The sequence below is a fragment of the Cynocephalus volans genome, chromosome X (genome assembly GCF_027409185.1).
Source record: "Cynocephalus volans isolate mCynVol1 chromosome X, mCynVol1.pri, whole genome shotgun sequence".
In the NCBI taxonomy this organism is placed as follows: domain Eukaryota; kingdom Metazoa; phylum Chordata; class Mammalia; order Dermoptera; family Cynocephalidae; genus Cynocephalus; species Cynocephalus volans.
In genome coordinates this window covers 50,053,060-50,071,007 of record NC_084478.1, presented here as the reverse complement: position 1 = coordinate 50,071,007, position 17,948 = coordinate 50,053,060, and the positions used below count along the sequence as shown (strand labels likewise).

The 17,948-nt window shown below is 34.0% G+C and overlaps 1 protein-coding gene across 1 annotated transcript in view; it reads left to right on the top strand.

Annotated features, from left to right (window-relative positions):
* CFAP47 (cilia and flagella associated protein 47) overlaps positions 1-17,948 on the top strand; it is a 578,552-nt gene that overhangs the window by 259,226 nt on the left and 301,378 nt on the right. The window contains 3 exon segments of the mRNA XM_063084619.1: positions 1,127-1,277; positions 2,775-2,863; positions 15,935-16,012. Coding sequence (XP_062940689.1) covers positions 1,127-1,277; positions 2,775-2,863; positions 15,935-16,012 — 318 coding nt within the window.

The window sequence follows — 17,948 nt, the reverse complement described above, 5'->3', positions numbered from 1 at the left end:
CAGCTGTGTCAAGGTGAGGCAAGACTGAAAGATTGAACCAGTAGTGAAGTAGTGAGCCCATTTTTGATTCAAAGTTCTTACATAAACAGTGAAAGCAAGTATAGTCAAAAGTGCTAGATTCATATGCCTCTTGTGCAGGAAAACATCACAATAAAAGGGATGAAATGACTGCATCAGGGGTGGTAGGATACCCTGTTACTAAGCTGCCAATTCATGCTGCCACTAAGCAGTTTCATAGCCTGTAACTCTACCCTGAAGGATATGAGGTGGCAAGCCTTATACTTCATCAGGATCCAGGAGGCAATGAGAGATTGTCTGGTGACAACCTCTCAGAGAAGATAGAAGGCAAGTGAGAAATGGTCTTGTGGCAGCTCTTTACAAGCCTTCGTGTTATGTTGTGGGAGGATCATGGGGCTTTTTGCCGCAACTTGCATCAGCTGCAGTTAAGTCATGCATATGTGGCCTACACGGAGTCATGCAAGGTTGCCAGGGTGCGATGGTGTAGTCATTCCCCTGTAAACTGGTGAGTGGAATATCCTCCAAATCCATAGATGCCTTACCATTATACCATGTTTTGTACTACAGAGTTCAAGATTTTGAGAAATGGACCTGTTTCATTTATTTCTTCTTTTAATTAAGGATTTCTTTCAAATAAAAGCATGCTGTTTATCTATCATTACTTGTATTTGACTTCTAACTTATATTTTCAACCATGGACTTGGGTATTTTTTTTTTTTTTAATTCTTAGTTTTTCTTATTTTTTTTTCTCCGTGTGGCCAAAAAAAGTGACATGACTAAGAATTTGCCTAAACAGTAGCAAAAAATGTAGCATGAATTTCACACAAAAAATACGTTATACGTGGCTCACTGGTAGAAAATCCAATATTTGGTATATCATGTGTACATTCCGGAATTAACTTCAGATTTTGCAGACTCGATAAAGATGTCTTAACTGATGACAATAACTAGACTGTAGGCTTCTTAAGAACTGCAACAGTCTTTAATTGTATTGTAGGAGTGAGTACATTGCAGGGTGTAGGCACTAGGCACAGGGTCTGCAGTGAACAGATGCTTGCTAGTTGTCTTTTTCAATAAAATCCTTTCTATTTTATCTTTTATTAAATAGAAACCAAATTAGTATCACTGTGAAATTCACCAATCGTTTCCTCCATTCTTCTGAAGCTTCACTGCTATTAATTTCAAAACCTAAGAATGCAATAGGAGGAACTACCATGACTTTTGCTCTTAAAGGTGAAGTCCTCAACTTTAAAGCCATTGTAAGTAAATTTTACCTATTTTGTACATCTTTGCTTCTCTTTTCAGGCCATAGAGTGTCACAAGCACGGCTGTTTGTTCTTCCATGTTTTATCTCTAGGCAGCTCTTGTTTCTTAAGATCATCCTTCTGTCATGGAGACTCGTGATTTAGGTTAAAGCAGTCCTGGCCCTGTGTCTATGTTTTGGTTTGGACTAAGAGTTGATGGATTCTGCAGCAAAAACAGACTTCTCTGTGACAGGAACATTCATCCATTTATCTTGAGTATTATGTAGAGCAAATCCACTGTAAAGTTAATGCTAATGCTGACATTTAAAGGTGAAAATGTTCCCAACAAAGTTCTAAGAGTTCATATGTCAAAGGACAGGGGAAAAGAATTTGTCAATCTCTATGAAATGTTTGTGACATTGTTATGATTGACTTTTTATAGCCATTATCTTATCTAAATATTATTTTCTACCACGGATATAAGGTAAATAACAAGCAAATTTGTTAATGCCAGATTACAGTATAAAGAATTTTAGGTGTACAGGGCAGGAGTTGGAGGTAGAGAGAATGACTCTAGGACGGTTGAGTGGAGGCCAGTTGGGCGAGCAGAACATCAAGATGCTCTCATGGACAGACTGGCTTATCAGACAATGACACCCAGAACAGGAAAGTGGGCGTTTTTCACTGAGATGTGTGTTGTGATATTCTGATTTTCTCCTGAAGAGTGAACACTTATACTTCCCTACCTTTTCACACAAATTTCCTGAAAGAAGACATTGCTTTTCCACACGTTGCTGAGATACATGGCTGGTTTTAGCCTGTCATTAACATGGTTCTGGAACAGAAAAGCTGACACCCGAAACTCTTGCAGGTCTGTTTACTTCCCCATCTGCCCACTCATGGTCTTAAGTCAGCAGGAAGTAGATTATATAAAACGGAGAAACTGAAAAAAAAAGGCAAGAACATGATCAGCATAAAACAAGAATTCCTAGAAACTTTTCTTCTGTTGAGTTATTGGATAATTTAATGATTTTATTTTTTATCTCTTTTTTAGTATAACACAAATATGTCAGTGTAGCCACCACATTATAAACACGGGTGTGCCACACTCATGTACATTCTTGCACACAGATATTCATGCATAAAAGTGCACACACACACACTCCACCTCTTCCTTCTGTCACGTGTATTAGGTATTTACATGCTTGATTAGTTTGCAAATGCAAAATCATGTTCAGCCATTAACAAAACAAATTTTAAGAAAATCAATTTGGGAAACTGTTTTGACAAATACTTTAGTTATTAGCATGTACTATAGATCAGTGATGAGATAAAATATATTTTTATCCTTTTCCACCTAGATTTCATCAGTACAATATTTGTAGGAAAAGGGGAATTATGTAAATTATGTTCAGTGTAATATTTAAATGGATACTTTGTCATTTAAGTTTATACCTTATAATTCAGGATAATTCATTTTTATCACATAGTATGATTTTTTTTTAACTTTAGGAAACTATAAAATGCAAAAGCCCCTGTTATCAATGGGAGGAATTCACTGTGAATGTGAATAACCCCTTCCATACTGCTGGGGATTTCAGGTAAGTTATTGTTTTGGTGTAAATTCATTGCAATTAGCTACTTCTACTTTTAACAAAAATATGTGATTTTCCTCAACCCTTTAACATGAACCATTTTGAGGAGGAATTACATGTGTTTACATTCCTATGAGCTTATGAGCCTCATCAGATAAAATAGAACAAATAATGAAAGTAAATCAATTTCCTTGAAATGATCACATGAAATTTATAAATTTTGTCTGTAAGCTTTCTGTTTGTTGAGATTCTGTGTTTTTTAATTTTTTTTTAATTTATAAATAATAGACTTTTTACTTCTAATTTTATTCCATCTATTAATTTCCAAAACTGAAATGTTGATTCAAGCATAAAATGAATTTTTACATAGGGCAATATTATTAATGCTCCACATTCAGTGTGTACAAATTCAATGTGTACGTATTGTAACAACAATAACAACAACATAGATTTGAGGTGAAAAGGCAATACAACTCTTAAGTGGTATTTAAGGACACAGTAGAAAAACAACATCCTAGAGATTTAGGTGTTGAGGGAAAAGATGGAAGATGATACCTCACATGATGATTAAACTATGAACGCTGTTTCCTTCAGCTTCAGAAATCAGATCCTCACAACAGTACTTAAATATTGAGACTGAAAGTTATACATATCATTATATGCATACTATTATTTTAGTATTTGATAATTTCCAGTTCTTTTAATCACTGCATGTCCAGGCCTTTAGTATTTTCTTATCAATAATATCAATCATTGTTGATAAAGCAAAACTTATTTTGTTGAAACAGTTGTTGGTGAACATATGGTTCCCATGACCATGTGAGGGAGAATTTTATTTATTATAATTTTAGAAAAATGTGACATTGGTGTATTAGAAAGACAAAATGTCAGAATATTTGCTGTTAACCCATGATTAAAATATGCCCTTAAATAAACCAAATGACTGACTACAGTTCTTCTGAGAAAACCAGGCTCAAACATATGTAGTCCTGCATTCTACTCTTAAAGCTGAAAGAACATATAAGTGTTCCCAGAACTGGGAGAATATTACAGATCTATGTTTCTCAAAAAATGATAATATTTTAATATGTCTTTATGATTTATCTCAGATTGAATTAAAATGGTTGCTTCTTGTGAGGAGTGTGTGGTTTGGTAGGGGGCGAGACTGTCAATTGAGAAATTTTGACTCCATCTTTTCTAGTATGGTCATGCTTATCAAACTTAGGCAACGAGCAAATAAACTCAAAAATTTAAAACCAATCCCAAAATTTGTAAAATCAATATTTTATGGGAAGCATGCATAATGTTCGAAATTTTAAAATAATGTGACAGTATAAATAAGCAAAGAAATTTAATGCCAATTAATTCATATACAGACCTTTATAAAGTTATAGCTAGTGTATAAAGTGACCTAGTTTTTAATGTTATACTTACAAAAACATTTAGAATTGGATATTATTAGCAATATCATATTAAGCATACTTTCAAATAAAATAAAAATCTCTACATACATTCTGCAAAATTATATGCAGCACAATGACCAGATTTGATCATTTTTTAAATCAGAATGGAGCATTGCTCTCAACAAATAAAGCAATCTGGTCTAGATTCAACAGAGACAGGATTAGCTGGCAAGGTTTCTGACTTCCATGCCTGTCTACCAGATTGGCGGTACTCAAATTCTTTTTTTTTTTCAGAACACCAATATTTTATGCTCCGTAATGCTTTCTTTCTTCTTTTTAAAAAAATGTATAATAAGGTTCAGTTCGTTAGTATTTTGTTGAGTCTTTTGCATTTATAATAATAAAATTTAATAGTGTAATTCCTTTTTTTATGATGTCTTTGTCTGTTTTTATATAATTAATACTAGACTTAGAAATTGAATTGGAAAATGTACCTTTCTATTCTATTTTTTGGAAGAGCTTGTGAAGAATTAATATTCTTTCAACATTTGGTAGAACTTGCAAGCAAAGCCATCTGGTTTTTAGCTGTATTTTGGGGGAAGTTTATTTTATTGCTCATTCCATCTTTTTACTTTTTGTTTTTTCTTAAATCGGTTTTGGTAGTTTGTTTCATTCTAGGAATTTGTGCATTTATTCTAAATTATCTAATTTGCTGACATAGAGGTTTTCATGGTATTCCCTTATAATTTTTTTTTAAGTTTCTAGAAAGTAGTTATGGTTTTTCTTTAATAACTCATTTTTGTTAATTTGATTATTTGCTCTTGTATTCTTCATCAGTCTAAGTAAAAACTTGTCATTTTACTGATCTTTTCAAAGAAACTTCTGGTTTTCTTGGTGTTCTTTGTTGTTTTTCTATTCTCTATTCCATTTCTGCACTAACATTCTTTTTGTTGTTGTTGCTCTTACTTTCTTCTGTTTGCTTTGGGTTTAGGCTTTTCTACTTTGTCTAGCTTCTAAGGTAGAAGTTTAGATTATTATTTTGCGATCTTCTTTTTTCATATAGGCATTTTTGTCTATATTTCTCTGTAAACACTGCTTTAGCTCCATCTCATATGTTTTGGTGTGTTTTATTTTTATTTTTATTTATTTCATTAATCTTAAATTAATTTTTTTATAATTTTTCTTTTGATTTCTTCCTAACCCACCAGTTTCTTAGGAGTATATTTTAAAATTTTCTCATATCTGTGAGTTACCAAAAAGTTTTTGGCGACTGGCTAGTAGAGAGAACCAAACCCTTGATCTTGGGGTTATAAAGTTGTGCTCAAACTAACTGAGCTAACTGGCCAGCCTCCTCAAAATTTTTTTGTTATTGATTTCTACTTTAATTCCATTTTAGTCAGAGAACATACTTTGTACTATTTTTAGTCATTTAAAATTTATTAAGGTTTATTTGATTGCCTAGCATAAGGCCTATACTGCAAAATGTTTGTAAGAAGAATGTATATTCTGCTGTCATTGGATGACATGTTCTGTAGGTGGCTGTTAATTCTAGTTGGTTTATAGTGTTGTATAAGACATATTTCCTTGTAGATCGTCTGCCTCATTTTTTCTATTTATTATTGAAAATGGAATATTTAAATATCTAACTATTATTGTTGAGTCATCTGTTTCTCCCTTCATTTATGTCAGTCTTTGCTCTCTGTATTTTGGTGCACTATACTTAGGTCATTTATAATTGTTGTATAGTCTTGATTGTTTGACATTTTTACCATTATAAAATATGTCTTTATCTATAGGTATTTTTCTTGTTTTAAGTTCCACCATGTCTATATTAGTATAGTCACTCAAGCATTCTTGTTGTTGTATGCATGATACATATTTTTTCACCTTTTTAATTTCAATTTATTTATATCTTTGAATATAAAGTGTGTCTCTCTCCTATGGATAGAATATTGTTGAAGCTAGCGATTTTTCTGAACAGCATTATTAAGGTATAATTTATTCGTACTCAAAGAACCACACATTTTAAAGTGAACAACTTGATGAGTTTGGACATATGCAAACACCCATGATACCACCACCAGTCAAAATAATGCAGTTATTCAACACCTTCTAAAGTTTACTTGTGTTCCTTTCTTTGCTGTTATTACTTTTGTTGCTTATTTGTTTTGCTGTTGTGGTAAGAACATTTAACATGATGTCTATCCTCTTAACGAATTTTGAAGTGCACAATATCTATTGTTAATGATAGGCACTATGTTGTACAGCAGATGTCTAGAAGTTACTCAGTGAGCATAACTGAAACTTTACAACATTGAATTTCAGCTCCTCATTTCCCCAAATACTCAGCCCCTAGCAACCACTGTGGTATTCTCTGTTTTGCAACCACTATGGTATTCTCTACTTTTATGAGTTTGACTATTACAGACACCTTGTATAAGTGAAATCATGCAGTACTTGTCATTCTGTGACTGGCTTATTTTACTTATAATGTCCTCCAAGTTCATCCATTTTGTTTTAAATAGCAAGACTTTCTATTTTCTTTTAAGTCTGAATAATATTCCATTGTATGCGTATACCACAATAATTCCTGCATTATGATTGACTTGTTTAATTTATTCACATTTTGGTTATTATTGACATAGTTGGATTTAATTTAACCAATTTCTATTTTGTTTTCTATATGTTTAATGTCTTTTGTTTCGTTACTCGATCCTGCCATGACTTCTGTCTTTTACATTAGTGAATATTTTCTAATGCACCATTTTATTTTCTTTAATGAAGTATTCAAAATATTTTTGGAGTTTCTTCCTCAGTGAATTCACTAAAGATTACCATAGACATTGTAGCTTATCGTAATCAGCTTCAGATACATATATCAAATTAATTCCAGTGAGATTCACAAAGTGTTACTCTTATATGATTCATCTCCTTTTCCATCTTTTTTGGGTATTATTGTCAAACATATTATATCTAATGTCACAAACACAACAGTACATTGCTATAATTATTATTTTATGTAATTTGTATTTTAAGAAAGCTAAAAGAAGAAAGTGTATTAGTTTTTTTAATTTATTTTTAAAATTTATTAATATTATTATTAACATAATAATAGGGGGTAGGGGGAGAAGGAATGGGGGAGGGAAATAGAGTGGGAAGAGGAAAAGGGAGGGAGAGAATGGTCAAGGCCCATGGCACCCCCTGCATTCCAGCAGAGGAGACCAGGGGGCTTTCAGTGGTGGCTCGGTTGTTTCAGGGCTGGATGCAAATATCAGGGGGGAGTGGCTGAAGTCCTTGCCCCCAACTGCTTCAGCTTGGGAGCTCGGGGCCATTCCTATGGTGGCTCAGTGGTCATCACTGTGCTGGCTGGAGATGTTGGGAGGGTGTGGCTGAGGCCCTTGTCCCCCATCACTCTGGCTCAGGAGCCTGGGGTGCTTCCTGTGGTGGCTTGGTTGTGGATATTGTGGGGGCATGACTGAGGCCCTCGGCCCCCCACACTCTGGCTCAGTAGCCTGGGGTGTCTCTGATGTGTGGGTATTTTGTTTTTTCTTTCAGTTCCGTGATGGATTATTCACCATTCCCACCACTTAAACTCTGCACTGGAACTAATTTGCTGTCCTTTGGTTACTTCTAAAATGGGGGAACATCCTAAGGGAACCAGCACTTGAGCCCTGTGGTTGAGCTAAATTGATGCTTTGCTGCTGATTCCCTGGGGAAGGCTTTTTGTGTAGCTCAGGTTTTAATTGTTGACCTCGTAGGCACTTCCAGGTTTTCTGAGGTCCGGTACACTTGGGTTATATGGAAACTCTGGTCTGGGCCTGAGTCTTTTCAGCAAACTACACCTCCTTCATTTCTATATTCCTGACCAGTCTCTACTGAGGGGGCCTGTGCTGACTAGAGGGAAGATCAGCTGTTCATGCTGTGCCCAATGTTCCCCCAGTATCCCATCTCCCCCATTGCCCACACACCAAACACTTCCCATACTATGGGCCATGTGCAGGTACTTTGTGATGACTCATTGGCTTCTGAGTGGCTCCTTTTTTCAGTTGTCTGTAGCTCCTTGCTCCTGTGTGGGTCCACAGGAACCGTCTTAGTGGTATTGGTGGTCTGGGGGCCACCAAGGCCCTCTTCTCCCCTGCTGCCTCTAAACAACTTCACCGAAGGGCATAGCTGCAGCTTTTGCCATCTCTTTCTTCATGTTCTTCTTGTGCTCAGCAGCTCCAGCTTGGAAGCAGCCGGGGTTCAAAATGGTGGAAGTGGTCTTTTCTTTCTCTCATCATGGCTTCTCCTACCTTCATGCACTCCATAGGTCTCTCCTCCTCTTCCCTTGAGCTCTAGTGGCCCCAGCTTGGCAGTTGTTGCTTTTAACAACTAGTTGTAAATTAGTTGATTTGCAGGAGAAAGTGATGCTGGGGACTATCTATTCTGCCATCTTGACTGGAAGCAAAAATTTCTAAGTTTGCTAGGGATGCCATAGCAAAATACCACAGACCAGGTGGCTTAAACCATAGAAATTTATATTCTCGCAGTTCTGGAGGCTAGAAGCTCAGGATCAAGGGGTTTTCAGGTTTGGTTTCCTCTGAGGCTTCTCTGCTTGACTCTCAAATGGCTTTCTTCTTGCTGTGTCCTCACATGGACTTTTCTTCTCTGTGTGTGTATCCTCAGTGTCTCTTTGTGTGTCCAAACTTTCTTTTCTTGTAAGGACACTAGTTGGATTGGATAAGGACTCATTCTGAGGGCCTCATTTTAACTTATTTATTTTAAGGCTCAATCTCTAAATATAGTTAAATTCTGAGATCTTGGGGATTAGGACCTCAACGTGTGAAGTTTGGGCAAGTTACAATTACTATACCAGACAGCACATAGACATTTATAGTTTTTGTTATATTAGCCTTCCAATTTATCATTTTTAATTTCTATCTGTTTCTGTAGATTCATATTCCTATCTGAAATATTTTTTTCTATAGCCTGATCCAGTTTTGCTGTCACCCACCTAATGTTTTGAACATTTTTCCTCTTCCTTTCTTTCTCTCCTCGCCTTCAGATAATTTTATTACCCACATGTTCTTGCACTTAATGGTGTACCTACCATATATGTGTTAGAGTCTGTTTATTTTACTTCATTTTTCATCTCTGTTCTTCAGATTGCATAATCCATCCAACTTTAAGTTTGCTAGTTCTTTTTTCATAAAGTTCAAATCACTGTTGAGCCTTCAAGTGAATTTTTTATATCCACTATGGCATTTTCCAAATCCAGAATTTCCATTTTGTTCTTTTCTATAATTTCAATCTTTCTGTTGATATTCTCCTTTTGATGCTAAGTTGTTATCATACCTTCCTTTACTTTTTAAATTATACTTTCCTTTGGTTCTTTGAAGATATTTGTAGTGGCTAGTTTGAATTTGTTATCTGTTAAATCTGAAATCAAGGTCATTCTAACAGGTAGTTTCTGTTGCTTGCTTCTTTTCTTCTTTATTTGCATGTTTCATATTTATTTTAAAGAAGACTGGACATTTTAGAAAATATATTATACCAACTCTGCATACTATTTCCATCTCTCCAAGGCTTGTTAATGTTATTTGCTCTTCTACTTTTTGACTGACTGGCTGGGTTATTTTAGTGATGTCTGTCTCCCCACCTAAAATTATACCCACAGTGCAAAGCCTCTGATGTTGCTTGTCAAAGGTCATAGCCTTGGATATGCCCACAGTCACCCTAGGATGACAGTGGTTTTGAGTTGTTTTAGCAGGGCTCCCTTTGACTATCTCCTGGACCAAACCCAGATATTAAATTCCATTAATTCCAATACCCTGTGGGGGCGGGGGCATAAATTGTTCTTCAGACTAATTCAATCAAATTCAGGCTTCTTTGAAATAACAGTTATCTAAGTCAGTGTTTGAGATTTGTTATGACTCCAAGAAGGCTCCTCCTAGCAGTTTCTTCCCTGTGTTTTTTCTACCAAAATAGCCAGCCTGCAGTCTCACTTGTATCTTCATTGAACCTACCAATCTCCTCTCAATTGCCTTTCTCCATAACCTGAACTATTTTTAAGAGCATGCTTTGGCTCTAATTTTGCCACACATTTTTGAAGATGAAATAAGTTCTTTTGGGAATAGATTAGGAGCTATCTATTTTAAGGCCTGCTTCTCTATCCAGGCAAAATATGTGATCAATGGTTCTGGGTCTGAGGGTAGGAACAATCATGAACTTTTCTTTGAGCAAACCTTCTCATTTTAGTTGCTGAGTGCTGGGTGGGATTGGGAAAATAACATCGGGATTTTTTGGCTTGCTTCTGCCAGAATAAAACCACCAACTTACAAGCTAGGGCAAGAGCAATTGGGGCCCCAGTATTCTCAGCAATGCCACACCCATGGTAGAGCCTCTGTCTCATGAGTGGGTGTTCGGTAGAAGAAGGTAGCCCCTCAGCTCCTCCCAGCTGCACTTGCCCAAAACCTAGCCTCAGCAAAATATACTTGGGAGTAAAATGTGAAATGCTGATATCCGACCCCTCCCAAAAGGATAGCTCTCAAAATGGGAGTCAGGGGAGGAGGGAACCCTGTGTTCTTGGCAGTAGCAGTCTGAAGTAAAATTTCTGTTTTGCTGAGCTGGGAAGGCAGAGAAATGAAGAGTTCTTGGTTCAAATACCACAGACTACAGGTTTTATTACTGTATTTTAGTAGATTTTGTCAAATAGATTTTTTTTCATTTGCTGTATGCCCTTAGAACCATTCCCAGGAGTTTAAATAGTTGTTTTTTAATCATTTTCACCCATTTCCCTGGGATGTGAGTCCATGGAGCTCTCATGATGTCATGCTGTAACAATGTTTGTCTTAAATTCTATTTTTTCTCTTGTTAGTATAGCCACTCCAGCTCTCTTTTCATTACTATTTGTATGGTATGCCTTTTTAAATCTTATACTCCCAATCTGTTTGTGTCTTTGAATCCAATGTCTGTCTCTTTTATTCATTTTGTCAATCACTGACTTTTGATTGGAGTGTTTAATACATTTACATTTAATGTACTCTCTGATATATTGGAATTTATGCATACTACTTTTAAATTTATTTTCTATATGTGTTATGTCTTTATTTATTTCTCCATTACTGCCTGATTTTTTTAAAATAGTTATTTTTAGTATACCATTTTAATTTCTTTTTGTTTCTATTACTTTATGTTTTCCTAATTATTTTTAATAGTTTCCCTGAAGATTACAATTAGCATCCTAATTTAAAACAGTGTAGCTCATATTAAGACCAACTTAACTTTAATATAATTTAAAAACTTTGCTGCAATATATCTCCTCTTTTTCTAACCCCTTTTTATTGTTCCAAATTATATCTTTATGAATTATAAGTCCTTAAACACTTTTATATTTATTGTCTTGCCTTAGTTTCTTTTCAATGACAAAGAAGAATGAAAATAGGTGCAAAGAGAATACATTTATAGCTTGTTTGTTTGTTTTATGTATTTAGCCACTTAGTTACTTTTGCTGGTGCTTTTTATTTCTTCTTGTGGTTTTTAGTTAACTTCTAGTGTCTTTTTATTTTAGCTAAAGGAATTTCTTTAATATTTTTTGTGCATTGGTTATGTTAGCAATGAACTCCTTCAGTTTTTATTGGGGAATTTCTTAATTTTTACTTCATTTTTGAAAGAAAAGTTTTTCTGTATACATTATTCTTCAACAACACTCTTTTTCTTGCCATGCGCTGAATATATAATCCCATTGCTATCGGTCCTCCAGTGTTTCAGATGGGAAGTCAGTTGTTTATCTTATTGAGGATCCATTATCGGTTTTGAGTCAATTTTGTCCTGCTGCTTACAAGAGTGTCTACATATTGACCTTTCAACAGTTTAACTATTATTTTCTGTGTGGATCACCTTGAATTTATCCTGCAAAGAGTTCTTTGCACTTCTTGGATGTGTAAATTAATGTTATTCATTAAATTTTTAAAGTTTGTATATTTTTTATCTTCAAATACTCCTCCTACCTTTTTTCTCACTCTGCTTTGGATTGAATTGTGTTCCCCAAAGTCCATGTATTAGAAACTTAACCCCCACTCTGACAGTGTTAAGAGGATGGGAAATCCTATGATGGTAACTAAAAGGCAGGACATTGAAGGGGTGATTGTATTATGAGGATCATGCCCTAGTAAATGGATTAATAAGTTTATAGTTTAGTGGTGGCCATGGAAATAGTTCTGAGGGCTTTAAAAGGGGAAGGAGCAAGGCATTAGCTCTGTGCTCCGCCATCTGCCATGTGAGACCCCTGAGTAACTGTCACCATCAAGGCCTTTACCAGATGTGTTCCATGGACTTTGGACTTCTTCCCAGCCTCCAAAAATGTAAGCAATAAATATTGTTTCTTTATAAATTATCCAGTTTGAGGAATTGTGTTATAAGCGACAGCAACGGACTAATACACACTTTTTTCTTTTGAAGATCCCCATTAGGTTTATGTTGGTATTCTTGAAATTGTCTCTAAAGTTCCTGAGGCTCTGTCAATTTTCTTCTTTTCTTTTTCTGTTTCTCAAAACAATAATACTAATTGACATATTTTTAAATTCACTGGTTCTTTCTTTTGCCAGCTCAAAACTACCATTGAGCCCCTGTAGTAATTTTTTGTTTCAGATATGGTACTTTTCAACTTTGGAATTTATAATTGGTTCTTTTGTATCATTTCTACTCTTTATTGATATTCTCTATTTGATGACACACTGTTGTATCCCATTCACAGGACTGAAGAATTTTGGCATATTGACAAATCCATCAAGCTAGCTTAACACGACACATGGGCATCTTGTTCCCCAGATCTTCTTTTTATCTTTTGTCAGGCTTTTGTTTGACCTAACTGCTATAGAAACCTCACAAACAATTGCTGTTGATTATTTTCAACAAAGATCCTGGGAGTAGGTGTTTTTTCTTGTCAGGCCAAATAAAGACAACACCTTGCAAACTGAAGTTTTTCAGGGAGCTTCAAAACAGGTTAAACAGTAACAATATTCAGGTATGGTAATTTTTTGGAAGGGGTCCGATCTAAGAGTATCCCCTCTTGTGGTTTCAAGCTGCAGGTTTTTGCAACTACCTTGGCTGCAAGGCTGCTAGTTTGCAAGGATACTGCAGAGCTGTTGGGAGGAGGATGGGAGTTACAACATACAAATTACAATGCAACAGACTCTACTGATCTTACCAAAGTTTGGCAGTTTTTCATGAATGAATACTACTCAGATTGTTGCAAGCTGCTTTTTAATTACCAATGTTCTAAAACAGTTAATTTTGAGAACTTTTACCAGTGTTTCTGTTACTTAAATAGAGGTTAAATTTATGGTCCTTCTAACTCTGCCATTCTCTGCCTTCCTTTTCCTGGTGGTCTGGTTATACTATTTGAAAAATATTTTTTGTTACAGATTAAATTCTTGCTTCTCAAAGTGTAATTTTTGAATCAGTATCATTGACATCATCTGAGAGCTTGTTAGGAAAACAGAATCTAAGCCCAATCCAATCCAACTGAGTCACAATCTGCATTAAACAACATCTCCAGAGGATTTGATTGTACATTAATGTTAGACCAGTATTGTTATAGGTCAACATTGCTTAAAGTTTAATTCATGGACAAACTATACCAAAAGTATCTGGAGAACTTGTTTTAAATGGAGGTTCCTTCACATAGAACCTTGTAAATCTACAATTTGAGCAAGCGCCATGGATGATGATTATGCACATTCAAGTGTGAGAACCATTGATTTAGAAACTGCAGTCATCAAATAGGATTTTTTTTTCATTTTAACAGGCAGTTTGTATTCCATTTTTACAATGAATATTTCTATATATTTTAAGGAAAATGTTCATTGTACTTAAGCAGGGACTTTTCAGACAGAAGTGTGTGGAATGCTATTTTACCTCAAAATGGTACACATACAATATATGAAAAATCTAATATTTATTATCTTGGCTTAGATTTTTTATTTGTGCATCACATTGTATTATCCTTGTGACTGTTTTTTAGCTAGAGCAAAATTATCACCAAAATAAATTGCTGCAGTGATTCACTTTGGATTTGTAGAAATATAAGGAAACATTATATTTTTTGCCTCATAATTTTATGAACTTTGAGAATTTAATGCATGACTTTAAATTTAAATTACTCTAGAGAGAATTTTTTTGTGTGTATTAGCCTAACTATAACTTTATAATAATATAGGTGAATCTTATAGTCTGACACCTGTCTTGCAAAATTCATAGTTTACATTTTACTACACTTAAATTTGTCTGTTTAAAAATTTTGGTATTTAATGTTTATATAATTCCTTACTACTTTTATATAACAGCATCAGAAAATTTAATTTAAAACAAAGGATAGAATCTGATGTTAGCATTAAAATATTAGTATATATGAAGGTGGTGCATTTTAATTTGTTTATACAATTATGTGTGTGTTTGTGTGTTTGTATATGTGTGTGTTTTATCAGGACTAAAACCTATTTGATTACTTTTATTTCTGATCTGTTTTTTATTATAAAGATAATATTGTGGGATCTCAGTAATAATGGTTACCTAATAAAAAATGTTTCTTTTGACAAATTAAGTTCAGATAATACATTCTTAAATATATTATACAGATTGTATTCACTTCTGGAGATATAAGTAGGCATTTCCAACATGACTTTTCATGACATAATTCACTTACCACTAGAGTATCATTTTTATACTGTCCTCACCCTACAATGTGGGCAACCTAAAGCATAAAGAATGACATACTCATGTTTGTGTTTTCCAGAACTTCATCCCACACCTAATACACCAACACATTGCTATAACTGTTTCTTGAATGAATGAACATTATCCTGTAGGGAGGACTGCATTGCTGTGTGATTCCAGAAGATAGCATAATTATTAATGTGCTGATTAACCAGCTACCCACATCTTATGTCCATTCTAGGAAGAAACATTTCTCTTTTTTAGAAATAAGATTGGAAATTATGAAATGTTTACAGTTCTGACTATGCATTAAGACCAGTATGTGATTTCCTCTTTGTTTGTGCAATATAATTTGGAGCGGTATTAATGTTCTAAATTTCCTTGCTATGTGAATTCAGTGTTGCCTTTCCAATAAAATAATATATTTTATATATTTCCATTCTAGATCTTTCCCTTCTTTCTAACATACAGGCATATTTCAAAGATGTTGCAGGTTCAGTTCCAGACCCCCACAGTAAAATTAATATAACAATAGAGTCACATTATTTTTTTTGGTTTCCCAGTGCATATGAAAGTTATATTTATACTATATTGTAGTCTGTTAGGTGTGGAAATAGATGTCTAAAAACACAATGTACATGTCTTAATTTAAAAAAAATACTTCATTGCTAAAAAGGTTGGGAAATTGGTGCCTATAGACTTGCTTGATTCAGGGTTGCCACAAATCTTCAATTTTTTAAAAAACACAATATCTATGAAGCACAGTAAAGCAAGGTGCAATAAAAGGAGGTATGTCTGTATGTTTTGAGTTTCAAAGTGAGAACCCATAGTCCTTTTAAACTGTATTTTATTCAGATTCTACTTATATTTTATGAATGATAGGGAAAATAGTAAAAAAAAAAAAAAAAAAGAATGTTTTGTGGTCATCTGAATTTTGTTGCATTAGAATTGGAAATAACTTTTTCTTGATTTATTTCAGTGTCATTTTGGTGGAATCCTCAACATTTGTCTCTTTACCATCACAATTAACTGGATCTGGACAATACAGAGAAGATGGGTAAATGTGTATATATTTTATACTCATAAGTATCTGAGGTAAAGTTTTGAGAAATTGGTACTCAAAGAAACTTGTTATATAATTACACAATACAAGGGTACTTCAAAAAGTTCATGGAAAAGTTCATATTATCTTCCAATTTTACCATTCTGCTAGCTTTTTGAAGTACTCTCCTAGTTATCATTTATTAAAAATGTTTAATTTGCATTATTCACACTCATTCAAATATATGTTTAAGTGTTACTAGTTTCATATGCATAAAAATTGAATAAATATGCACTTGATTAAGTACAGTGGATTTTTATTATTTATTGTAGTTATGCCCTATAAAATTCCACAAACGTTTAATTAGTGAATACTGAACTGTCGCTCTTAGGAGAGATATATATAACCATGTAGATTATAATCATAAGCCCTAAAACAACCCATCATGATAGATTCTATCTTCTTTATTTTACAAAAAGATATGAGGTTCAGAAGTGTTAAATGACTTGCCTGAGGCCATCCCACTAACAGGTGTCAGAGAAGGGATTCAAATCCTGTTCACCTGACCTCAGAGCAGGAGTTTTTTGCACTACACTGCACTGCCCCTACCATCACTATCCTCTCCTCATCTCTGTAAAAGAACTGAAATAGGAAGACCCAGGGTACCTTGTTTGACCTCAGCTGAGAATTGGTACAACCAGTGACTAGAACTTTTTGGCACTCTGCACATGCTTCTGAACACTTTGAAAGCACCAGGAGTATTGATTTGGAGATTATAAATAAATTTTGGTGAGTACGCAAATTTGCAAATACAGGATTTACGGATAATGAGAATTGACTGTTTTTAACTGTATTCCACCTACTTTATGAAGTCTGTATTTACTTTAGAAAGGAGCATTGACTTCTGAATAGAGAAGTAGAATTTTTAAAAGTTAGATTGTTTTATATTTCTCATCTTTTTTAAACAATAGAATAGCTATTTAAAGTAAATTATAGTGTTGCATAATATAGTATAATGTAAAAACAATTTACCAAGTTTAAAGAAAGTCAGGCAGAAAGAAAATAATGTAGGTCTCTATTAATTAAATGCATGCATATATTGTTCATTACTATTATGTTGTTAGTTTATTTTACACCTTTGTTCATCTCTGTGTAATGCTTGACAGCATCAGTGTTGTGTTTTAGATACAAAAACTTATCAGGAGGAAAGCATTTGGCAATTTTGATAATGGGAATTCCCCATGTTAAAGTCATCCAAAACCATTAAAGTGCTTGTATAGATCTTACTAAGATTTAAATAAGTATAGTTTATTTTCCAAAAGTGAATTGTATTTAAGTCAGTACTTCGGGAGATTATAAGTATTTCATCTATTAAAAGATGTTTGATTTCTTTAATAGTTGCTCTGTGAAAAAGTTGTAAAAGAAGAAACCATTTTTGTCTCAATACATTTGTTTTATTGAATGCTAATTTCATGCTTAACTAGGGCATTCACAATCTTACCTTCAGACTTTGCTTTAGTGAACAACAAAATATGAATTAGTGCATTGAGCTGTAGGGCAGCATTGTAGATACCATAAGAATAAGAGGATTGTAGGTATTTTATGTTAATGTATTTGTAGATATGAAATGCTAGTATTTCTAAAAAGCATGCCAACAAACAGTTCTCCTGGATTTTTATCTTTTCAATCCCTTATTTCTTCTTGATTAAATGGCTACTTTGTAATTATAGATTTTGGCTGAATGGCCTTGAAATCATTTATTCACATTAATGGTGAAAAATTCATAGTATCACATATTAAACTAAAGTCAGATGTCAAAGCAATGCTGTAGGTTTCTGTGAGCATAAATAACTCAAAATTCAATCAATTTAATGAACAACAAAATTTAATATACTTTCACAATTTGAAATGCAATATAGGAATTTTGTGTCTCAAATTTTAGCATGTTTTC